Source organism: Colobus angolensis, unplaced genomic scaffold, assembly GCF_000951035.1.
Source record: "Colobus angolensis palliatus isolate OR3802 unplaced genomic scaffold, Cang.pa_1.0 Scaffold52, whole genome shotgun sequence".
NCBI lineage: Eukaryota > Metazoa > Chordata > Mammalia > Primates > Cercopithecidae > Colobus > Colobus angolensis.
This window is the reverse complement of record NW_012118710.1, coordinates 2820934-2847559: the sequence shown is the minus strand read 5'-3', so window position 1 is coordinate 2847559 and position 26626 is coordinate 2820934. Positions and strand designations below refer to the sequence as shown.

At 41.5% G+C, this 26626-nt stretch overlaps 1 protein-coding gene across 1 annotated transcript in view; it reads left to right on the top strand.

The window, feature by feature from the left end:
- The window catches only part of IDO2 (indoleamine 2,3-dioxygenase 2), a 79254-nt gene that overhangs the window by 21566 nt on the left and 31062 nt on the right, over nt 1-26626 (top strand). Inside the window, exons 2-4 of the mRNA XM_011960749.1 lie at nt 5494-5589; nt 21120-21239; nt 24327-24445. Coding sequence (XP_011816139.1) covers nt 5494-5589; nt 21120-21239; nt 24327-24445 — 335 coding nt within the window. The remainder of the gene's footprint in view (nt 1-5493; nt 5590-21119; nt 21240-24326; nt 24446-26626) is intronic.

The window sequence follows — 26626 nt, the reverse complement described above, 5'->3', positions numbered from 1 at the left end:
CCTGGAGCATTGTCTCAACCATCTCACTTTACGGTGATTTAATCATCTAGAGGTTTTCCCTTTGTTTTCTGTGTTACTTAGTATTGATTAATACTGTTGCACTACTTCAGTCTGAAATTACACGGTAATTTGTAGATTTTTTTTTTTTTTTTTTTGACAGAGTCTGGCTTTGTTGCCCAGGCTGGAGTGCAGTGGTGCGATCTTGGCTCACTACAAGCTCTGCCTCCCGAGTTCAGGCCATTCTCCTGCCTCAGCCTCCCGAGTAGCTGGGATGACAGGTGCCCACCACCATGGCTGGCTAAATTTTTGTATTTTTTTTTTAGGAGAGACGGGGTTTCACCCTGTTAGCCAGGATGGTCTCAGTCTCCTGACCTCGTGATCCACCTGCCTTGGCCTCCCAAAGTGCTGGGATTACAGGCATAGGCCACCGTGCCTGGCCGTTAATTTGTAGATTTTTATACAGAAAAGCAGCAAAATATTTCTGTTGAGTAGAAAATATAACTCCAATGCTTATGACTGCACTCCCTGTAGGGCACTAACTCGTGGTGTGTCTAACCCAGCAATTTTATGTCAACACTCTTTTCTCAAACCTCTATAAACTTTGTCTGGGCACAGTGGCTTACACCTGTAATCCCAGCACTTTGAGAGTCTGAGGCAGGTGGATCACCTTAGGTCAGGAGTTGGAGACAAGGCTGGTCAACATGGCAAAATCGCATCTCTACTAAAAATACAAAAAATTAGCCAGGCGTGGTGACACACACCTGTAATCCCAGCTACTCAGGAGGCTGAGACAGGAGAATCTCTTGAACGCAGGAGGTGGAGCCAAGATCATGCCACTGCACTCCAGCCTGAGCAATAGAATGAAACTGTGTCTCAAGATAAATAAATAAAATAAATAAATCAGAGATTGTGAATAGGATGTTGGATGTACCCAAGTTATGAATTAATTAGGAGCTTGAACCCAAGAGGCAGAGGTTGCAGTGAGCTGAGATCGCACCACTGCACTTTAGCCCGAGCAATAGAATGAACCTGTGTCTCAATCAATCAGTCAATCAGAGACTGTGAATAGGATGTTGGATGTACCTAACTTATGAATTAATTGGGAGCTTGAACCCAGGTTTGTCTCAGATCCTCAGGGACCGAAGACTTCCAAGTGATTTGTGGGTAATGTATAGGTCTATACTTACTCCAAATTCACAGTTTTCAGACTTCCCTGGGTTCTCACGGACCTTCCATGTCATTTGTATGTTTAGGTTGAAGTCCCTAGTCTTTTCCCCTCTGTAATTAATTTCACACCCACCCCTATCTCAACTCACACAACTTGATTTTCACTCCCATCTGTTGAGAAATTGAGTCCATAAAAAGTGAACTCCTTTAAACTCCATATCTTCTCCTACTGCTGCTACAAGGACAGACATTCCATTTTTGTTCTCTCTCTCCTCCTTCACTTCTTCTAGTCCTTTGCTCCTTCTGCATTCGATTACTCTCCTCTCTCCTTTGTCTTCAATCTCCCCTTCTTGCAATAGCCAACTATAAACTGCTCAAGCTTCTCATTCTTAAAAGATCACTCTTACATGCAAATTCCCTGTTGCCTTATGGCTCTCTTTCAAAAGTAATCTACATTTTCTCTGTTTTCTACTTCCTCAACACACTAACATTTGAATCCTGCTTCTATGACCCTGACCTAAATTTCTATTAAATGTACATAGATAAACTAATATGTATTTGCGACTTCCTAATATTGTTTTGATTTTTAAAGAAGTCAATCTTACTTTAACTCTGTAATGATGCATTCGACCTTCTGATGATTCTCTACTTCTGTGAAATCCTCTACTGTCTTGATTTCTATAGGGTCATTCTATTCAAGCTCATTGAATGTCTGTCACTATGCTTTTGATCTGTATTGCTGCAGTTAGTTCCTCTATCTGCCTTGTGAATATTCTCCATTGTGCTAATCTAGGCTTTCTTCTCCTTTCGCTTTTCATATTACCTCAAATGGCTTTATACACGCTTGTGGTTTTAACCACAATGTAGGGTTTTTGCTGTAGTTATGCTTTCAAATTGCATATTTCTTTTTCTTCTTCTTTTTTATTTTGAAATGGCGTCTTGCTCTGTTACTCCAGTCTGGAGTGCAGTGGTACGATCTTGGCTCACTGCAACTTCCACCTCCCAGGTTCAAGTGATTCTCCTACATCAGTCTCCCGAGAGGCTGGGATTACAAGCATGTGCCACTATGCCTGCTTAATTTTTTATTTTTAGTAGAGACAGGATTTCACCTTGTTGGTCAAGGCTGGTCACAAACTCCTGACCTCAGGGAATCCGCCCTCCTCGGTCTCCCCAAGTGCTGAAATTACAGGTGTGAGCCACCGTGTCTAGCCTCAATTGTGTATTTCTAATGTGACTTTTCTCCTGAACTTTAAACTGTGTATACAACTTTTCACCATAGTCATATCTTTTGATTGCACAGGTAATTTAATGTCAATATATTTAAAAATGAATTTACCACATTTATCCCCACTCTTTGACTTTCACCTACATTTCTGTCTCAATTCCTGTTTCCATCCATTCATTTGCTCACCTAATTCTTAAACATGGAAATCATCCTCACTTCCTCTTCTTAACCCAAAAATTCAGTTATGCAGGTTATACACTGAGAAAGGAGCCTCAGGTCAAGTTAATAAATCAGAGATTGGTGAACTTTTTCTGAAGTGCCAAATACTAAGTGCTTTAAACTTGCCTACCATGTGGTTTCTGTTGCAATTACCAACTCTACTGCTGTAATGTAAAAGCAACCATAGATAGTACGTAAACAAATGAGAGAGGCTGGGTGCCAATGAAAATTCACAAAAATTAATGTAGTTTACTGTCCCTTGGGTGAGAGTTGGGGGTCACTGAAATTCAGACTATGTCTTACTTGGCTAAACCATGGGCCTAGAGTGGGCATATAAATGGAGTTATTGGCCGGGCGCGGTGGCTCAAGCCTGTAATCCCAGCACTTTGGGAGGCCGAGACGGGTGGATCACAAGGTCAGGAGATCGAAACCCCGTCTCTACTAAAAAATAAAAAAACCTAGCCGGGCAAGGTGGCGGGCGCCTGTAGTCCCAGCTACTCGGGAGGCTGAGGCAGGAGAATGGTGTAAACCCGGGAGGCGGAGCTTGCAGTGAGCTGAGATCCAGCCACTGCACTCCAGCCTGGTTGATAGAGCGAGACTCCGTCTCAAAAAAAATAAAATTAAATTAAATAAATAAATAAATAAATGGAGCTATTGGGCTAGTGATTTTCTTACCTTGAGCCCCCAGACCCAAATTTAATCATCACATCATTTCAATTTCATTTTCCAGATAGATCTTGAATATATGGCTTCTCCTTTCCAAATTCATTGTCATTGCCTAAGTTTAGTCCTTGAACAATATTTTAAAGACTTCCTTATCTGACTTTATATCTTAAAGTCCTACAAATTTATCTTCCTAAAATTCAAATCAAACCATGTCACCAACTTACATAAAGGGAAAATTCATATATTCTACACACAGCACATTTCATGTAACTTTCTAGGCTCGTCTTTCATCATCCTTTTGATGCAGGATTTTCGGCTCCTTAGTTCAGCAGAATTCAGGATCTCATCACATGACCAGGAAGAATTAGGCAGGTAGACATAATGAAGGGTGAGGATGATGCAATTTATTACGCAAAAGGGGAGCTCTCTGCAAAGAGAGGGGTTTCTCCAGCAGGTTCCCACCTCACAATGGAGTACCAGGACTTTCACAGGCAAGCTGAAAAGGCTAGGCTCCTACGTAGCATAAGGCATGAATTCCTGGTGGTTGCACCAGTTTTCCTAGTATGCATGTGGGCGTGCCCAAACAAACCATAGGTAGCATCAGAAAAGGCAACATTTGATTACTTAAAAGGCATTATTCAGAAAGAATCAACTGGGAAAGGGTGGGCCAACAGGGAAAGTTTTCCCTCTGTGTCACGGGTTTCATCTGGGACCAGGAGTCCGGTCTTTCAGCCTTTGGACTGTTTTGGGCTTGAAGGTGGGGTTTCACAGGGACCCTTCCCTATCTGACTAGGCATCTGTCTGCCTCTTGCCTCTATCACTTTCTCTTGAATTTTATATTTTAGCAACACTGAGTCATCTGTGTCCCAGGAAGCACCCATATCTGTTTATCTGCTGTCCCCTCTACCTTTACTACCTTCCCTTCTTCACATTTCAACCCAAAAAAGTCACTTCCCCTCCAAAAATTGGGATCATCTGTCATATTTTTATGAATATTTCCCTTTAATTCCTCACAACAGCTGACAGAATTAGCTACTTCCTCTTCTTTGCAAGTTCTTTGGCTTACACAGATATCAGTAATTAAACATATTTTACCGCATTGGCATATATCTGACTAATGTGTTTTTCTCCTGTACTAGAGCATATGCTCCTTAGTCATCTGTGTATCTGAGGTGAGCACAGGGCCTATGTAGCATATGGTGCATTCTCAATGCTTGTTCAACATGCAGAGAAAAGTAATCTACATTGTCTCTATTTTCTACTTCTTCAACACACTAACATTTGAATCCTGCTTCTATGACCCTGACCTAAATTTCTGTCCCGACCGGCGGGACAGTCGAATGGGCCCTGGAAGGGGGAGTGGGAATGGAGGAGACAAGAAAACACGAGAAATGGAGACAAGACAAATAGCCTGATCAAGTCTCATTTAATAATGGTGGTGCGATGCCTTATATAGGCTGGCAGAGGAAGAGGTTGGGCCAGGGCGGTGACGGGGGGCCGGGTCTTCTCAAATTACAATTGCGCATGCGCCGTGGGTTTGTAATTTTCCCAGGCCCGGGATCGCACCTGCGCCTTAGGCTGCATATCTTCCTGGGCACGAAAAAGTTTGTGCGCCCCGGAAAGGTTTGGGCGCGTGCGGGAAAAGTTTGGGCGCGCGCGGGAAAGGTTTAGGCGCGCGTGGGAAAGGTTTTAGGAGCGCGCGGGAACAGTTTATAATGAAGAACCCGGAAATGTGCCATTTTGTCTTCGCTTTGTGGAGATCAAGCAACAGAGGTCGGCTAACTCCGGGCCTCATGGCTCTGGACAAATTTCTATTAAATGTACATAGATAAACTAATATGTATTTGCGACTTCCTAATATTGTTTTGATTTTTAAAGAGGTCAATCTTACTTTAACTCTGTAATGATGCATTCGAACTTCTGATGATTCTCTACTTCTGTGAAATCCTCTACTGTCTTGACTTCTGTAGGGTCATTCTATTAAAGCTCGTTGAACGTCTGTCACTATGTTTTTGATCTGTGTTGCTGCAATTAGTTCCTCTATCTGCCTTGTGAATATTCTCCATTGTGCTAATCTAGGCTTTCTTCTCCTTTCACTTTTCACGTTACCTCATTGATTTGAATTCCCCTGAAGACTGAAATGTGAAAATAGCTATTCCCAGAAGCCCCTTTCCAGAGAGGTCTAAAATATTTACATGTTTCTATTTTAAATGCAGAAAGAACTTCCAGATCACTATAGGTCGTGGATGGAAATTGCCAACCAACTTCCTCAATTGATTGATGCTCACCAGCTTCGAGCTCATGTGGACAAGGTATTCTTCTCTTCACCCCCTTATCACATTATGTTTTCATCATCATACCACTTTTATTAGCCTTGCAGAAGTGTGTCAATTGATCATTACCATTGAACTTATCAGCTAAGCTATCTCTACCTTCCCGGAAAACAGAATGACCCCTTCTGATACTGTGTTTTTCTAAGGTTTCCAGAGTCAGCACAAAACAATGCCTGTCACATACCAATCACTCACCAAGTGTTTGTTTAAAGAAGAATCTGGGTGAGAATGATAAACTAATGGACAAGGTATGGCCTAGGAAGGCCAGCTTGGAAATTCTTAGGTTCCTCATTCCATGTACTTGCTCAGGGCTCTGTTGTTGCTGAGGGGGTCTACCTTGATTTTGTCCTGGGTGTTATAGAATAGTTAAGTGGAGGGAATTTCTGAATTATAAAATTGGCCACGGGTTCTACAGAAACATCCAATAAGCCTGTAAATTCCACAAAAGTATTTATTAGGCTGGTACAAAAGTAATTGCAGTTTTTGCCATTACTTTTAATGACAAAAACCGCAAATACTTTTGTACCAACCTAATAGCTATGTAACCCTGAAAAAGTTACTGAACTCTGTAATCCCACTTCCTTATTTATAAAATGTGAGAAACTCTGGTCTCACAGTATTGTTATGGGAACTAAATCACTTTCAAAGTGGCCCCTTTGTAGTTCTTGTCCTATTATAACATTCAGTATACATTCATTACTTCCCTGTAGTCTCTTCTCCATCTGTCTTAATCTTACTAATTTGGAGTACCACATAATTGCAGAAGTCCACGAAAAGTTTTTTACTCTCCAAAATTCCCCTTTGCTGTTGGATAATATTGAATGTCTAGAATTACAAATTCTTTTTAAAATACTCATTGAATGCCTGCTCTGTGCAAAGCACTAGAACCCTGTAGAGATGAATAAGGGACTGGCTTCAATGTCTATGAAGATAGCAAACTAAGCAGAGTAATTTCTTTGCCTGATAGATAAAATGTTGTGTTGACAAGACCAAAGAAATCCAAAAATAAGAAAAAAATTAAGAAAATAACTGTAAGCACAGAAAAATAAAGAAAAGTTCCAATGATAGAATAAAAAAGGATTTTTTTGACCATATTAAGCAAATCATTTATAAAATCCAGAAATAAGTTTACAGGACCCATGTCAAGTATTTAACCAAAGCAGAAGGAGATCCCCATGAGTCTCCCTTTCCCATCTCAGAATAGCAGAGAAGAGAAGCAAGGGAAGCCTGGAACAGTTGGCAGGAGGGCAGGTTAGAATTCAGTTTGTGAACTACGAGGTCCTCTGCCGCAGGCATTCACCAGGCTTTATTTGATTAAACTGCCATAAAAGAAGAGAAGGACTTGTCAAATTGAGGTTCCTCCTAGCACAGCATTGAAACCAGTCCCTATTATTTCTTGGCCTTTTGGCTAAAATCGAGTGTGAAATCCATCACCTAACATTTGTACTGGGTTTAGGCTGGGTGCAGTGGCTCACGCCTGTAATCCTAGCACTTTGGGAGGCCAAGGCTGGCGGATTGCCTGAGCTCAGGAGTTCGAGACCAGCCTGAGCAACATGGTGAACCCATGTCTCTACTAAAAATACAAAAAATTAGGCGGGTGTGGTGGCACATGCCTGTAGTCCCAGCTATTTGGGAGGCTGAAGCAGGAGAATTGCTTGAACCTGGGAGACAGAGGTTGTAGTTAGCTGAGATCACACCACTGAACTCCCACTGGCCCACAGAGTGAGACTCTGTCTCAAAAAACAAAACAAAACAAAACAAACTATATATATATAAATTTTTACTGGGTTTAGTAGTATCTTCCTAGAAGTCATGTTCATGCATAATCTGTGAAAGTGGTCTTATTTGGAAATAGGATGTGTATAGATGTATTCAAGTTAAACTGAGGTGATACTGGATTAAATTCTATATGATGAGTGTCCTTATAAGAAGAGGAAAAATCAAACACAGGGACACAGACACAAGGGAAAACATCAAGTGAAGATGGAGGTAGAATTGGAATGATGCATTGACAAGCCAAGATGTGCCAAGGATTGCTGGCAGCCACCAAGAGTTAGGAGAGAGGCATGGAACAGAATGGAACAAATTCTCCCTCAGAGGCTCCAGAAGAAACCAACCCTATTAATACCTTAATTTGGGACTTCTTCTTCCATAACTGTGGCAGAGTACATTTCTGCTGTTTTAAATCATGCCATTTGTGGTCATTAGTTATGGTAGCCCATAAAACTAACACAACACTCCAACACTCTTGGTCTCTATCACTCCTTTTTTTTTTTTTTTTTTTTTGAGACAGAGTCTCACTCTGTCTCCCAGGCTGGAGTGCAGTGGTACGATCTTGGCTCAGTGCAACCTCCACCTCCCAGGTTCAAGCAATTTTCCTGCCTCAGCCTCCTGAGTAGCTGGGACTACAGGCACCAGCCACCACGCCCATCTAATTTTTGTATTTGTAGTAGAGATGGGGTTTCACCATATTGGCCAGGCTGGTCTCGAACTCCTAATCTTGTGATCCACCAGCCTCCCAAAGTGCTGGGATTATAGGCATGAGCCACTGTGCACAGCCTCTATCCCTACTTTTAATTGCCTAGAAAATATCTAACAAATTAAGTCCAGTTTTTAGATTTTACCACCAAAGGCTGAGACTGAAACAGAAATTGTTTGTGAGAAGCAAATACAATAGTTTCCAGAGACTGAATCAGGAATTTTCTGTGAGAGGCAAATATGATAATTTCCAGAACCACAGATGGAGCTATAGACAAAAACATGTTTTCTGGATCCTTTACTTGCTACAGACAACAGAATAAGTGAATTTACAGCTTTGATCTTACAGTGAACCTAAGCCAACCACCTCGTCTTAGAATGTCTCAACATATCTATCTGTATCTTGAAACAAAATATATTAATTGGCTTAGACCCATCCACTCACATTTCCCAGGAAGACATGATCAGAGGGAGCTATGCAAGAAGAAATCCAGCGGAATTCTGGAAATACAATAAGAAAATCCATATTAGACACTAATCTTAATAAAACTAACCTTTGTTCATGAATTTGAATACACAGGATTGCCAAATAATATGGAAAAAATGGGCAACTCAAAAAGAAGAGGGTAGCCCACTCGGCATTGCGGACCAATGGCCTCAAATAAATAATTAAGATGATATTAGTGCTTTAAATATTCTATTTTGTGTATCCAGTATATTGCCTTCATAAATTAAGTGAAAGCTGATACATAAAAAGAACTATTAGAAATAAAAAACCACACATATCCAAAAACTCCTCTATATAAACTCAACAAATTCCGTAAAACATTGATTGCAAATATAGATATATAGTGATTTAGGGACTTCCTTGAGAAATTTCATAAAGCATAAAGCAAAAATCAAAGAATGCAAACTATCAGAAAAATAAACATGCATAAAAAAGAGAAATACAGGGGATCCAAATTCGTTATCATGGAATCCTATAAGCAGATGGGTGGAGGAAAAGTAAAACTTTCAACATATAAGCACAAATTTTTTAGACCTTAAGAAATATTTGAGTTTTTAATATCAGAAAGAAATGGGGTGAGGGTTGGGGGGCACATGTAAATACTCAGATGAAATTGTGAATTTTTTAGCATAAATAAATCTGAATGTTCATAGAAAACAAAAATGAAAAACAGTTTATTTACAGAGTAAATACATAGGACTGTTTACCTGCAATGCTAAATATTAAAAGACAGTTTCTTTTCTTTTTTTTTGAGACGGAGTTTCACTCGTCGCCCAGGTTGGAGTGCAGTGGTGCAATCTTGGCTCACTGCAACCTCTGCCTCTGGGTTCAAGCAATTCTCCTGCCTCAGCTTCCCAAGTAGCTGGGATTACAGGCGCTCACCACCACGCCCAGCTAATTTTTGTACTTTTAGTAGAGACGGGGTTTCACCATGCTAGCCAGGCTGGTCTCAAACTCCTGACTTCAGGTAATCCACCCGTCTTGGCCTCCCAGAGTGCTGGGATTACAGACATGAGCCACCATGCCAGCCTAAAAGACAATTTCATACCTATTTGGATGGCTAAATTGTTTTTTTTAATCTGGCCATATCAAATGCTGAAGAGGATGTGTAGCAATAGAGACTTTCATTCATTGCTGGTTGAAATGCAAAATGGTACAGCCAATTTGAAAACTAGCTTGGCAGATTCTTATAAAATGAAACATAGATTTACCACACAACTCAGCAATAGTATTCCTAAGTATTTATCCAAGTAAATGGGAAATTTATGTTCCCAGAAAAGAAAATCTATATGTGAATGTTTATAACAGCTTGATTCATAATCACCAAAAAAAAAAAAAACTTGAAGAAAACAGGGTATCTCTCAACAGGGGAATGAATAAACCAAGTTATAGTAATTATAAATTGTAGAATAGATAGTGGAATAGTATTCAGCGATACAAATGACTGAACAATTAATTTGTGCAATGACAGGGATGAACCTTAAATACATTTACCTAAATGAAAGATGTCAGGCCTATATTTTATGATTCTTTTCAAATGACTTTCTAGAAAAGGCAAAACTAGAAGGATTAAATATACCTTTATGGTTACCAGAGACAGGCAAGGAGGGGTAGTTGACTGCAAAGGTAACATATAGGGGAATGTTTAGCATGATTGAACTGTTTTATATGGCACTCAGGTGATGGATATATGGCTCTAGGCACTGAAAAACCCATAGAATTTGTATGTCACAAAGAATGGACTTTCATGTACACAAATTTTAAAAAATAAACCAGAATATTGGGAGAATACTAGGATGGAATGCAGACTGTGACAAATAAAACTAACTGGACTCTCAGCAAACTAACACAGGAACAGAAACCAAACATCGCATGTTTTTACTCATATGCGGGAGTTGAACAATGAAAACACATGGACACAGGGAGGGGAACATCACACACCGGGGCCTGTTGGGCGGTGGGGGGCTAGGGGAGGGAGAGCATTAGGACAAATACCTAATGCGTGAGGAGCTTAAAACCTAGATGATGGGTTGACAGGTGCAGCAAACCACCATGGCACATGTGTACCTATGCAACAAACCTGCACGTTCTGCACATGTATCCCAGAACTTAAAGTGAAATTTTAAAGAAGTGAAAAAACAAAACAAAACAAAAACCTAACTGGATAACAAATGCACTATATAACCTCGATGAGGAGAGTGGGGATCAGGGAAAGGAACAGACTTAAATTACTCCAAAAAATACTGTTGTGCTGTGACTAGAATCTATAAGGCTTATGGTAAATGAAACTTTATGTGATCACTATACTCTAATTGGTAAATCAGTTTTTCACGGGGTGCAGGTGAATGGTTGTGAAACTGCTTTACATGTAGTCATAACTTTGCGTTTTGCAGATATTTCAATTTTTACAAATTGAAGATTCGTGGCAACCTTGCATCAGGCAAGTCTGTCAACCCCATTTTTCCAATAGTGTGTGCGCATTTGGTGTCTGTGTGTCATATTTTAATAATTCTCACAATATTTAAAACTTTTTCTTTACTATTACATCTGTTACAGTGATCTGTGATCAGTGATCTTTAATGTTACTATCATAATTGTTTTGAAGGTGCCATAAACTGTGCCCCTATAAGTCCTGAAACTTAATTGGTAAATGTATGTGTTCTGACTGCTCCACTGACCAGCCATTACCCCATCTCTCTCCCCCTCCTCAGGCCTCCTGGTTTCCTGAGACTTAATAATATTGAAATTAGGCCAATTAATAATCCTACACTGGCCTCTAAGTGTTCAAGTGAAAGGAGTTGCATGTCTCTCACTTTACAAATCTAAAACTAGAGCCTGGGCATGCTGGCTCATGCCTGTAATCCCAGCACTTTGGGAAGCCAACGCAGGGGGATCACCTGAGGTCAGGAGTTTGAGACCAGCCTGGCCAACATGGTGAAACCTCGTCTCTACTAAAAATACAAAAATTAGTCGGGGGTGGTGGTGCACACCTGTAATCCCAGCTACTCAGGAGGCTGAGGCAGAAGAATCATTTGAACCCAGGAGATGGAGGTTGCAGTGAGCCGAAATAACGCGATTGCACTCCAGCCTGGGAAAATAAGAGTAAAACTCCATCTCAGGAAAAAAAAAAAAAAAATCTAAAGCTAGAAATGATTAAGCTTGGTGAGAAAGTCATGTCAAAACCAGATAGGCTTAAAGCTGGGCCTTTTTTGCCAAACAGCCAAGCTGGGAGTGCAAAGAAAAAGTTTTTGAGGAAAATTAAAAGTGCTACTCCAGTGAACACATAAATGACAAGAAAGTAAAAGAGCTTTATTGCTGATATAGAGAAAGTTTGAGTGTTTTGGATAGAAGATCAAACCAGCCACAACTTCAAACCAAAGCCTAATTCAGAGAAAGGCCCTAACTCTCTTCAATTTTATGAAGTCTGAGAGGGGTAAAGAAGCTGCAGAAAAAAAAGTTTTAAGGTAGCAGAGTTTGGTTCATGAAGTATGAGGCAAGAAGCCATCTCCACAACATAAAAGTGCAAGGTGAAGCAGCAAGTGCTGAGGGAGAAGCTGCAGCAAATTATCCAGAAGATCCAGCTGAAATCATTGATGAAGGTGGCTACATTTATTTTTTATTTTTATTATTCATTAATTTATTTATTTTGAGACAAAGTCTTATTCTGTCCCACAGACTAGAGTGCAGTGGCGTGATGTTGGCTCACTGCAACCTCCATCTCCCAGGTTCAAACAATTCTCCTGCCTCAGCCTCCCCAATAGCTGGGATTACAGGCATTTGCCACAACACCTGACTAATTTTTGTATTTTTAGTAGAGACAGGAGTTCATCACATTGGCCAGGCTGGTCTTGAACTTCTGACCTCAGATGATCCACCCACGTTGGCTTCCCAAAGTGCTGGGATTACAGGCATGAGCCACCAGGCCCAACTGCTGGCTACATTTAAAAATAGGTGTTGAGTGTAGACAAAATCATCTTTTAGTGGAAGAAGATTCCATCCAGGACTTACTTTTTTTTTTTTTCTTTTGAGACAGAGTCTCACTCTGTTGCCAGACTGGAGTGCAGTGGCGCGATCTCAGCTCACTGCCACCTCTGCCTCCCGGGTTCAAGTGATTTTCCTGCCTCAACCTCCCGAGTAGCTGGGACTACAGACGTGTGTCTCCATGCTCAGCTAATTTTTGCAGTTTTAGTAGAGACAGTGTTTCACCACATTGGCCAGGATGGTCTCTGTCTCTGACCTCGTGATCCACCCACCTTGGCCTCCCAAAGTGCTGGGATTACTGGCATGAGCCACTACGCCTGGCCCAGGACTTTCATAGTTAGAAAAAAGTCAATGCCTGGCTTGAAAGGACAGGCGGACTATCTTGTTAGGGGCTAGTGCAGCTGTTGATTTTATCTTAGGGCCCTTACCAGTCATGCTAAATCTACTCTGCCTGTGCTCTATAAATGGACAATAAAGCCTGGCATATCTATTTACAGCATGCTTTCCTGAATATTTTAAGCTCACTGTTGCGACCTACTGTTCAGAAAAAAAATAATTCCTTTCAAAATACTACTGCTTTTTAACAATGGCTCTGGTCACCCATGAGCTCTAATGGAGATGTACAAGGAAATAAATGTTGTTTTCATGTCTGCTAACACATTTGTTCTGCAACCTATGGATCAAGGAGTCATTTTGGTTTTCAAGTCTTATTATTTAAGAATTATATTTTGTGGCCAGGTGCGGTGGCCCTGTAATCCCAGCACTTTGGGAGGCTGAGGCAGGCAGATCACGAGGTCAGGAGATCGAGACCATTCTGGCTAACATGGTGAAACCCTGTCTCTACTAAAAATACAAAAAATTAGCCAGGCGTGGTGGCGGGTGTCTGTAGTCCCAGCTGCTGGGGAGGCTGAGACAGGAGAATGGCGTGAACCCGGGAGGCGGAGCTTGCAGTGAGCTGAGATCACGCCAGTGCACTCCAGCCTGGGCAACAGAGAGTCCATCTCAAATAAATAAATAAATAATAAAAAAATAAAAACTACACTTTGTAAGGCTATTTCTGACACAGATAGTGATTTCTTCCAAGAATTTGGGCAAAACCAGATGGAAACCTGGAAAGGATTCACTATTCTAGATACTATTAAAAGCATTCATGATTTATGGAGGATGTCAAAATAAAACATTAATAGGAGTCTGCAAGAAGTCAACCCTTATGGATGACTTTGAGGGATTCAAGACTTGAGCAGAGGAAGTCACTGCAGATGTGGCAGAAATAGTATGAGAACTAAAATTAGAAGTGGAATCTGATTTTGTAACTGAGTTGCTACAATATCATGATTGAACTTTCCTTTTCTTTTTTTTTTTTTTTGAGACAGAGTTTCGCTCTTGTTGTCCAGACTGGAGTGCAGTGGTGCAGTCTTGGCTCTCTGCAGGCTCTGCCTCCCGGGTTCAAGCAATTCTCCTGCCTCAGTCCCCTGAGTACCTAGGATTATAGGCACCTGCCACCACGCCCAGCTAATTTTTTGTATTTTTAGTAGAGATGGGGTTTTGCCATGTTTGGCCAGGCTGGTCTCAAACTCCTGACCTCAGGTGATCTGCCCACCTCTGCCTCCCAAAGTGCTGGGATTACAGGAGTGAGCCAATATGCCGGCCACATGATTGCACTTTAAGAGATAAGTTGCTTCTTAAGGAGCAAAGAAAGTAGTTGCACAACACAGAATTTACCTGTGGTGAAAATACTGTGTTTGAACTGCTGTTGAAATGTTATTGAACGTTGTTGAAATGATAAAAAAAAAAAAAATAGAATGTTCCATAAACATAGGTGATAAAGCATCGGCAGGGTTTGAGAGGATTAACTGCAATTTTAAAAGAAATTCTACTGGGGGCTGAGTGCAGTGGCTCATGACAGCACTTTGGGAGGCCAAGGCAGGCGGATCACTTGAGGTTGAGTTTGAGACCAGTCTGGCCAACATGATGAAACACTACTACCTCTACTAAAAATACAAAAATTAGCTGGGCATGGTGGCAGGTTCCTGTGATCCCAGCTACTTGGGAGGCTGAAGCAGGAGAATGCTTGAACCCGGGAGGCAGAGGTTGCAGTGAATCAAGATCTTGCCACTGCATTCCAGCCTGGGTAACAGAGCAAGACTCCATCTCAAAAAAAAAAAAAAAACAAGTTCTACTGGGGAAAAAATGCTAACAAACAGATTGCATGAATGCAACGGAGAAATCATTTGTGAAAGGAAGAGTCAATTGATGTGGCAAACTGCCCTGTTATCGTAAGCCACCCCAACCTTCAGCAACCAACATCCTGAACAGTAAGTAGCCATCAGCATCGAACCAGGGCTCTCCACCAGCAAAGAGATTATGACTCACTGAAGGCTCAGATGATCATTAGCATATTTTAGCAATAACGTACTTTATAATTAAGGCATAAAGTACTTTATAATGTACATTGTTTTTCTAGACATAAAGCTATTGCACACTTTATGTTGTGAACATAACTTTTACATGCACTGGGAAGCCATTAAATGTGTGTGATTTGCTTTATTGGGACAGTCACTTTATTGTGGTGGTCTGGAATTGAGCCCTGAATATCTCTAAGGTATGCCTGTATATACTTGGGTTGAACAATAAGTAAATAGATGGTGGATGATGTTTCACTGTGAGTGAGGGAAGTTACAGATTAGCAAGGGGTAGGAGGAAAAGCTAGAATTAATAGGTGTTACTGCATTAGAGTTGGAGACATCAGTATTGTGTCCAGAATTGGTGAGTTCTTGGTCTCGCTGACTTCAAGCATGAAGCCACGGACCCTCGCAGTGAGTGTTACAGTTCTTAAAGATGGTGTGTCCAGAGTTTGTTCCTTCAGATGTTCAGCTGTGTCCGCAGTTTCTTCCTTCTGGTGGGTTCGTGGTCTCGCTGACTTCAGCAGTGAAGCTGTAGACTCTGGCGGTGAGTGTTACAGCTCTTAAAGGCCGTGTGTCTGGAGTTGTGGGTTCTTCCCGGTGGGTTCGTGATCTCGCTGGCTTCAGGAGTGAAGTTGCAGACCTTTGCAGTGAGTTTTACAGCTCATAAAGGCAGCGTGGACCCAGAGTGAGCAGCAGCAAGATTTATTGTAAAGAGCAAAAAAACAAAGCTTCCACAGTGTGGATGGGGACCCAGACAGGTTGCCGCTGCTGGGCAGCCTGCTTTTATTCCCTTACCTGGCCCCACCCACATCCTGCTGATTGGTCCATTTTACAGAAAGTTGATTGGTCCGTTTGACAGCATGCTGACTGTTGCCTTTACAATCCTTTAGCTAGACACAGAGTGCTAAACTGTAACTCTTAACGCGAGGGTCCACAGCTTCATTCTTGAAGTCAGCAAGACCAAGAACCCACCAATTCTCGACTCAGTATGAAGTCATGTTTTGTTTAATATTTATAAATACATATGAATGTGTAATACTACTTACATATGCCTAGATAATGGGTTATATGTATGTATATACACACACACACGTTTCCTAGATCTATCCACTGCAAGGATCTGGAATAAGTGACATCCCAGTAGCAATGGGTAAACCAACTGCCCAGATAAATACCTTTCTCCAATAACAGTATCCTGGTCTTCTTGAAGAAATAGCTAATAATAGACCATGCATGGTGGCTCTCGCCTGTAATCCCAGTACTTTGGGAGGCCAAGGCGGGTGGATCCCGAGGTCAGGAGTTCAAGACCAGCATGGCTAAGATGGTGAAGCCCCATCTCTACTAAAAATACAAAAATTAGCCGGGTGTGGTGGTAGGTACCTGTAATCCCAGCTACTTGGGAGGCTGAGGCAGGGAATTGCTTGAACCCAGGAGGTGGAGGTTGCAGTGGCTGAGATCGTGCCACTGCACTCCAGCCTGGGTAACAGAGTGAGACTCCATCTCAAAAAAAAGAAAAAGAAAAAAAAGAAAAGAAAAGAAATAGCTGATAATAAACCTTAGGTAGGGAAAATACAAAATGACCCCAGAACATCTTGTCCCACTAGAAAGTGGGAGAGTGCTCAGAAAGGTTGAGTAGATGTCGCATGGAACACAGGAGCCAACTGAAAGAGCTATCAATGGCCAGGCTGGAGCAATATGAGCTAGAAAATACATCAAGTAGCACTGGAGTGTGATTGAAAGTAAAAATTAAATATACACCTGTTCATAATGTTATTTTATTTAAAAAGACAATTTAGAAATATTTGTAAAGTTTTAGCAAAAAAAAAAAAAATAATAAGAACCCAGAATTGTATTGTTCATCTATGTGTACAAAAGGACATGATATCCGTCAAACCAAGAAGTAAGAAAATATAACATTCAAGTATTTTGTCTCAGTTGCTCAGGAATTATTCCAATAAAGTGAATACAATTTAGAATCAAGGACTTAGGAAAGGAAAATATGAGTATGTAAGAAACACTGTGAAACAATGAAACCAGTAAATTTTATGGTCATTATAATCATTGATAATGTGACTGTGAAATAAGAAAATAATTTCTAAAATAATTTGTGAGTGCATTGTGTGTAGGTACATATTCTTGTGACCAAGTCGTGATAGAATGATACAGTTAAACTCCTTATTTCTTTTTAACAAAACGTGGGACATAGTGGAATGACAGTTGTAAAACTAAAATCATGAATTTTCTTGTTTTTTTGTTTTGTTTTGTTTTTTGGTTTTTTTTTTCTGAGATGGAGTCTCGCTGTGTCTCCCAGGCTGGAGTGTAGTGGGACAATCTTGACTCACTGCAACCTCTGCCTCCCGGGTTCAAGCGATTCTCCTGCCTCAGCCTCCCAAGTAGTTGGGATTACAGGCTCCTGCCACCACATCCAGCTAATTTTTTACATTTTTGGTAGAGACTGGGTTTCACCAAAATCCTACTGGTCTTGAACTCCTGACCTGAAGTGATCCACCCGCCTTGGCCTCTCAAAGTGCTGGGATTACAGGCGTGAGCCACTGCGCCCAGCCAAAATAATGTTTGTATTGGTGTGCTATGCCGGATTATAAAAGAAATGAACCAGAAAAATATTACATAGTTAACAGCAAAGTAAGATTTGTGCTGTCAGTTATCATGACATGTTATAAAACCATAGAAATTCTGACCAATAACCAAGGGAACCAAAACTTAACAGGGGACCTACATACAGACCCATGTGTGTATGGAATACACACTAAACACGGGACAGGGGTGAAATGCTGGGAACACGATGGTAGTAACATGACTGGTAATCCATACATAGAGTTTGCACATAGCAAAATGATTAACTGGCTCTGCTCTTTTCACCACAAACAAAAATAAGTTCATTCAAGATGGATACAAACTTAAATGTCAAAATCAAAAATGTTTCATCTGTTGGAAGAAAATGTTGGAGAGTATCTTTATGTACTGGCATGAAGGAAGAATTTTCTAGGGTTAGGTGCAGTGGCTCATGCCTGTAATCCCAGCACTTTGGGAGGCCGAGATGGGTGGATCACCTGAGGTCAGGAGTTTGAGACCAGCCTGGCCAACATGGTGAAACCCCATCTCTACTGAAAAGACACAAAATTGACTGGGCGCCGTGGCTCACACCTGTAATCCCAGTACTTTGGGAGGTCCAGGTGGGTGGATCACAAAGTCAAGAGATTGAGATCATCCTGGCCAATATGGTGAAAACTCATCTCTACTAAAAATACAAAAATTAGCTGGGCGTGGTGGTGCGCACCTGTAGTCCCATCTACTTGGGAGGCTGAGGCAGGAGAATAGCTTGAACCCAGGAAGAAGAGGTTGCAGCGAACCGAGATTGCACAACTGCACACCAGCCTGGCGAAAGAGTGAGACTCCGTCTAAAAAAAAAAAAAAATACACAAAATTAGCTGGGTGTGGTGGCATGCGCCTGTAATCTCAGCTATTTGGGAGACTGAGGCAGGAGAATCACTTGAACCCAGGAGGCAGAGGTTGCAGTGAGCCGAGATTGTGCCATTGTGCCATTGGCACTCTAGCCTGGGCAACAGTGAGAGACTCCATCTCAAAAAAAAAAAAAAAAAAGATTTTTCTAATAAAGCATAACATTGGAGTATTTTTTTTCTTTTTCTTTTCTTTTTTTTTTTTGCAACGGAGTCTCGCTCTGTTGCCCAGGCTGGAGTGCATTGGCGCGATCTTGGCTCATTGCAAACTCCGCCTCCTGGGTTCATGCCATTCAACATTGGAGTATTTTTCTGATATACTTGATATCCTTAAAACAGGAACTCTGTTCATCAAAATAGGCTGAAAGACAAGGAACACCAAGCCACAAACTGAGAGAAGATATTCTCATACATATACATGAAAAGAAGATTTGTATCCTGAATATATAAAATTCTGTAAATTGGTCAGAAAAACAACCAAATAGAAAACAATATTCAACAGACATTTTGTGGAATAGAAAACATAAGTTCCCAATATATCATCTGAAAAATGCAAACTACCATTAATAGTCAAGAAAATGAAAGTCAAAACCACAATGGGATAACATTTTATAACCATACAACTGAAAAATGCTTAAAGTCTGGCATGAACAGGTATTGGCAGGAATATAAAACACCTGAATCTTTTATTCACTGTGAGTGGGTACAATCTCTCTCAAAAACTGCTTGTGATTATCTGGCAATGTTGAAGATATACATCCTATTAATGAAGAACTCCCTTTTTGTGTATATAAATACCTTAGAGCTTCCTAGGCCTGCGTACTGATAACTGTGTACTCTGAAAGATATGAAAGTATTGTTTATCATGGTAAAAATACATGAAATAACTGTGAAAATAAATAAACTGCAGATGCATCCAGTAATGATGAATGTCAAAGCCATAACATTGATGAGAAAAGAAAATCATAGAATATCCTGTATTCAGTATAATTCTATTATGTTAAGTTCAAAAGCATTCAAACTAAATAATCAATATATTTTGAGATGGAGTCTCACTTTGTACCCCAGGATAGAGTGCAGTGGGAACATCCTGGCTCACTGCAACCTCCACCTCCCAGGTTCAGGTTATTTCCCAGCCTTAGCCTCCCAAGTAGCTGGGACTACAGGTGAGCACCACCACGCCTGGCTAATTTTTGTGTTTTTGTAGAGATGGGGTTTCACCATGTTGGCCAGGCTGGTCTCAAACTCCTGACCTCAAGTGATCTGCCTGTCTCAGCCTCCCAGAATGCTGGGATTACAGGTGTGAGTCACCATGCCTGGCCAATAATATATTGTTCAGTGACGTACATATATGAATTTTGAAGGATATATAAATAGCGAGGAAATAACAAATACAAAATTCAACAAATAGATACTCTTAAGGAGCAAGCAGGATATTACAATCAATACAAGGCACACAGAGCGTTACAAAAATTTAGGTCAAGTTCTATTTCTTAAGCTGAGTGATGAGTGAATATGTGTTTGCTTATGTCTACTCTTTTGGTTGTAAATAGATATTGCATATGTTTAATTTATATTCATGATATATAAATTCATGAAGTGCTTCTAATAAATAGGAAGTTATAAGATGCATTTCAAAATGTTCAGCAGAAAATAGTGCGAACATGTTGCCCTGAATCATGTTGCAGAGTCTAAAGAAATGTTCACAATGGTTCCGAGAAGCTCCTCAAACTTCATTTTTGCTTTTAGAGGGAAAATCACATATTTAGCCCTCCCACACTGAGGCCAGAGACTGTCAAAATGTTAGCTGAGTAGCATTAAGAAAAGCATTGAAGGTAGAGTACCTTTCCATTGTGATGGAAACCCACAAATTAGTATTTCTGTTTTTAGTCCAACATTATTTCTGCTAATTAACAGATCTTTAATACATTTGTCATCACGGACAAATAATTTTGTGCTCATGTCCTCAAAGTCATTTACAATTCAGAACAAATTGACTTAGAAATAAAATGTGATTAATATTTTTTGTTTATTTTTGAGAAAAGTATTAATAATTTTCTAATAGTATATCTTTCAAATGTGTCTAGCCATAATAAAAATAATTATATAACACTCAAAATAAATTAGGCATAGAGGGTGGAGGTGGAGGGGGTGTGAAAAGCCCCAGGCAGCATCAGGGCTTGTGTTTCTGCTCCTGTTCCATAGAGAGAGGAACACCCACCGCACAGGGCTGTTGCAGGGTCAGTGATAGCAAGCAGGCCACAGCGTTAGGATAAGACAGGCTTGTAAAAGTTGCCATGCAAAACCCTTAGGAAATAAGCCCCCTCAGTCCTTGGAGTTAAGTATCCTACAACATTCCAGCCAAGCAGTGACTTTGGGGATGGAGACGGGAGGCTGCCACAGCCATGGGGACAAACTGTGGGCTCAGGTGGGCGGTTAGGTTCTTCTTGTGCAAAGTCGTGTGGACCACCTCCCATACTGCAGGGTCCTGGGTCTGGGGATAAATGGGTGTGTGTGCGGGTTCTTTGTTCCTTCATTAAAATACAACCCATGCCTTGCACCCAAAGGTCCCTTCACATCCCAGGTCCCCAGGCCCCGTTCCCTCCCCTGTTTCCGTTCCCATCCCTCCTCTGACGGTATTTGGATTTTCATGAACAGATGCCCTTGCTGAGCTGCCAGTTCCTGAAAGGTCACCGAGAGCAGCGTCTGGCCCACCTGGTCCTGAGCTTCCTCACCATGGGTTATGTCTGGCAGGAAGGAGAGGCCCAGCCGGCAGAGGTGAGGGCCAGAGAGCTGCTTCTCCTGTTACCAGCAGGTTGGCTGCGCCTGGAGTAACGTGCTCCCTGCTTGGTGCTACACTGTTTTCCCGGAAAATGGGTGCTTTCTTCTTCTCGATGGGCATTAGTTTAAGCAAGGATGAAGGGCTCATTTATTATTATTTATTATTTATTTTATTTTGAGACAGTCTCACTCTGTCACTCAGGCTGGAGAGCAGTGGGATGATCTTGGTTCGCTGCAACCTCCCCTTCCAGGTTCAAGTAATTCTCCTGCCTCAGCCTTTCGAGTAGCTGGGACTACAGGCACCCACCACCACGCCTGGCTAATTTTTGTATTTTTAGTAGAGATGGGTTTCACCATGTTGCCTAGGCTGATCTCGAACTCTTGACCTCAGGTAATCTGCCTGCCTCGGCCTCCCAGAGTGCTGGGATTATAGGCGTGAGTCAATGCGCCCAACCTGAGGGCCATTTAAATGAAGGAATTTTTTATTTTTTTTCTAAAAAGGTAATTTGTTTTTTAAACTGATAGCTATTTCTTCCTTTTATAAGCTTTTGAATTTGTTTTTGTTTGTTTGTTTTTTGGCACCCTTTTCCAAGAATGTTTGAAGAGCTGTATGTGAAGGCAGATTGCTTTTTTGCTTTAAAACAGGGTCGCACTATGTTGCCCAGGCTGGAGTGCAGTGGTGCAATCATAGCTCACTGCAGCCTCAACTCCTCCCGGGCTCAAGCGACCCTCACACCTCAGCCTCCCGAGAAGCTGGGGCTAGCAGCACGTACCGCCACACCCAGCTAATCGTTAAAATTTTTTTGCAGAGATGAGGGTCTTGCTCTTTTGCCCAGGCTGCTCTTAAACTCCTGGCCTCAAGTGATCCTCCTGCCTTTGCCTCCCGTCCTGTGATTATAGGCGTGAGCCACCATGCTGGACCTGAAGACAGACTCTGAGAATTCATAAAGACCTCAAAGCATTTTGTACTCTTACGTATATAAATTATCCAGGTTGCTCTTCACAATCCTGTAAAGTAACGAGAGCCATACCAGGCCCATTTTACAACTGAAAAGCACAGACACTTAATTCCTTAATCAAGGTCAGACAGCATGTTAGTGCAAAAGCCAAGGCCAGAACCCAGATCTTCTGATTTTACTAGTGCAGCCTTCTTTCCCCAGGGGACATATTGATATTTACAACACTCATCTTCATTATTTTTTTTAATACTGCTTTCTATCCAGCCAATTATTAGTCTGTCTTTTAATATTTCATCCAAATCTTCTGAATCATTGTATAACTTTGTACAGTTTCCATCCACAGTGTCAGTTACTATTCCTTGTCAGTTTTAAAAGTGTGCCTTTCCCAGAAATCAGGGAGTTACCCATGTCCTAGAACTCCACGGTGAAGAGAACAGCCTGTGCCCACTGTGTTTGCCTGATTGATCTTACCTCTTGTCTCTCAGGGAAACAAAGGAGACTCAGGATGAGGAACAGTGTAGAGTCACTTCAGCCTTGTTATTTGTCAGTGCATATCTTCTTTTTTTTTGATACAGAGTTTTACTCTTGTCGCCCAGGCTAGAGTGCAGTGGCGTGATCTCGGCTCACTGCAACCTTGGCTTCCTGGGTCCAAGGGATTCTCCGGCCTCAGCCTCCTGAGTAGCTGGGATTACAGGCACCTGCCATCATGGCCAGCTATTTCTTTTTTTGTATTTTTAGTAGAGACAGAGTTTCACCATGTTGTACAGGCTGATCTCGAACTCCTGACCTCAGGTGATCCACCCACCTGGATCTCCCAAAGTGCTGTGATTACAGGCATGGGCCCCAGCACCCGGCCAGTGCATTGCATTTTTAAAACAGTGTGTCTGATGCTGAAAAGTTTGAAGTCTAGGCACGTCCCAGTGGGTCCTCTTTAGACCATCCCCTCCGCAAACCATTATCCTAAATTGGGGTTTAGGGGAGAGAAGAGCGATAGGGGAAGGAAGTCTTCTCCTCCCAGCTGTGCCCTGGTAGTTTCAGGGAACCAGGAGGCTCCCAGTACCCACCATCTCGCCTCAGATCATCTTTCACTTTCTTTGTTTCTCCTCCCTTGACTTTTCAGCTCAGAAAGTACCTAGCTTTCCAGTGCCTTATGAGGAAAGTGTACCCGAGGTTCACACTGCAAAACCTTTTAAAGCTCTTCATTGTTTTCCACCCAAGAAAAAGTTCAAGGGGAAAATGAAGGCAAAAGCAGGGCATTCTTAATGGATATTTTATCTTAAGGAGAAATGAAAATGGAGAAGGAAGAGGGGGCACAAGGATGGGGTTTGAATCTAGACTCGTTCAGCCTTTACCTCCAATAGAGAACCCCATGCAGCTTTTCTGGACTTGTGACTGATAAAGCGCTGTGGAGGGCTCCTTGGATAAAAAAGGGTGAAGGGGTCTGTCCTGTGGTGGCTTACTTGAAGGTGTTACTGGGTTTGACTAATGAGTGAAAGACACAGTCAGTTTCCCCACAGGCTGAGGTGGTCTATCCTCATGCTTTTCTAGGGCGCTGGGGTCTCCCTGGCTCATACCCTGGTGCACACACAGGTTTCTACATCTAGCTGTATATCTCTATCAGTCAATCAATCGATAAATCTATCATCTATCTATTGACATATCATCATCTTTCTATCATCTATCTATGTATCTATCATCTCTCTCTCTCTTTCTCTCTCTCTCTCTCTATATATATATTTCTATCCATCTACATACTTACCCATCTATCAAAATTTTTTTCTATTGGTAATCTCCTCGGGCCCCAGTTTATGTTTAATTGTTTTGGTAGTGCCTTTCTTTGCACAGTCAGTTTGCAGAGGTTATTTTATATTCTATATGTACGTGTATGGTCCAACGTTGTAATTTTCACATATATTGTACCGTGTACTCATAAGCAGTATTTCCACTGGGTCATTAACAGAAAGATATGTGTGAGGCATATGAATGTGCGTCACTCAGGTAATTCAAACTTGGTTCCCAGGTCATTTGTATACCACAGGATTGCTGGAATAAAAGGCAACCATGGTTATTTCCTCTGCTGCAAGCTTTCTAGAATATGCTATTTGTCTTGATTTATTTCTGAAAGGTCCTGCCAAGGAATCTTGCCCTTCCATTTGTCGAAGTCTCCAGGAACTTGGGGCTCCCTCCTATCCTGGTCCACTCAGACTTGGTGCTGACAAACTGGACCAAAAAAGATCCAGACGGGTAAGGAAGGAAGAGAATGCTTTGAATTTCCACAGACTGAAACTCTGCCGGAGGCAGTTTTGTGACTTTTAACTTTTCCCACAGGAAACGCCCAGGCTTTTTTTATAATTACGGATGTTCATATTTATGGTATTATGGTCTGCTTTATGGTTCCAAAGAAGGGGTGAGCTTGACCAAAAATTCAAAAATCACAGGCCCCAGAAGTTTCCTCTCAGTCCGCTCTGAATACAATGGATCAGGCCATTTTGTCTTGTTTGTTTCCACATCATGTGTGAATTTCTCAACCTGACCATCAAGCTCCTGCAAAATTAGCTTTTATTTGTTCTTTCTCTTCAAACTGTTTATTCCCTAAGATGGCCTCCATTCATATCAGGTTAGAACCAGCTGACTTTGATAAGTAATCATTATATAGTGATCAGAAGAGAATGATTATGGATGAATTCAGAGCAGATGCTCCAGGTGGGTTGGATTGAGAATTTGATTAATAATTCCATCTATTCCACCAAAGTCGCATCATTCCTTTGACAGTTGGGCTGCGAATAAGGACATTTGTCTATAGAAGGAATAGCATGAGTTTTTAACAAACAAGAAATTCAACAAATAGAATTGGACACATGATCTAAAATGTTAAATTTTCCTTTCACCTTAATTTTCGCAGCCAAATTTATTTCAGCTCCAGATAAAAGAGACGGCCGTTTCTTTTGGGGCTAATTACAACAGCTGAAGGTTCACTGAGGTTTGATGTGAGGAAGAACTTCCTCAGCCATGGGATTGCCAGAGGCGATGATGGGAATCTACTTAAAAGGGTTACGTATTTAGTAGACAGCCTAGATTTTAAGGCTAATTTATGTGCCCCGACCGGGCGCAGTGGTTCATGCCTGTAATCCCGGCACTTTGGGAGGCTGAGGCAGGTGGGTCACCTGAGGTCAGGAGTTCAAGACCAGCCTGTCTAACATGGTGAAACCCTGTCTCTACTAAAAATACAAAAAAATTAGCTGGGCATGGTGGCGCATGCCTGTAATGCCAGCTACACGGGAGGCTGAGGCAGTAGAATAGCTTGAACCAAGGAAGTGGAGGTTGCAGTGAGCAAGATCATGCCATTGCACTCCAGTCTGGGTGACAAACTCTGCCTCAAGAAAAAAAAAAAAAATGTGCCCCATTGGAAGAAGTGAGATTGGGCCATCTCATATCTCTCAGGAGCTCTGAGCCCTCCCTGGAGGTTTATATTTTCTGCAATTATGAATTGTGATCCTTGATTAATTATGCTTTAATAATAAAATGGGTGACTACTGAAAACTGCTGAATCTGGGTAAGAATTTGGATAAAAAATAATAAATATATGTGCATAATTTATTCTGTTCAAGGTACTGAATAGTGAATTAGCTGGATTTATTACTCAAAGAGAAAGAATAAGAGAAGGTTGAAGGGAAAAATGACTGTACTAGAATGGTAGTCAAAAATGCAACAACAGACAGGTGCAGAGGCTCACACCTGTAATCCCAGCACTTTGGGAGGCCCAGGTGGGCAGGTCACCTGAGGTCAGGAGTTCTAGACCAGCCTGGCCAACATGGTCAAATCCCCTCTCTACTAAAAATACAAAAATTAGCCAGGAGTGGCAGTGGGTGCCTGCAATTCCAGCTACTTGGGAGGCTGAGGCAGGATAATCACTTGAACCCGGGAAGCAGAGGTTGCAGTGAGCCAAGATTCCACCATTGCACTCCAGCCTGGGCGACAGGGTGAGATCCTGTCTCAAAAACAAACAAAACAAAACAACAACAAAAAAGTTATTAATAGTTTCCTAGGAAGGAAGAGTGAAGGGCTAGTTTAATTCCAGAGATGCGGACACAGTCCTGGGTCTCACCAGTTACTCTGTTTGGTAACTATCTTTTGAAACCTTTTAATATGCCTAGCACAGAGCTAAGTGCTATGAAGAAATGAAAGAAATAGAAGCAAAGTACTCCCCATGTGGTTAAATAACAAGACACTATATGACAAATGTCAAAGAGTGACTCAAACAGTATGTCCTTTAGAATTTCAGAGAAATGGCATCAATGCAGGCTTTACAAATCAGCAAAAATCTTGGTGAGGGGGCAGAACTTGATGTAAGGCAAATCCTAAAAGTTGAGTAGGAATCAACTAGCTAGAACAAAATGTGGGGTTGTGGTAAATACAAAAATGTAA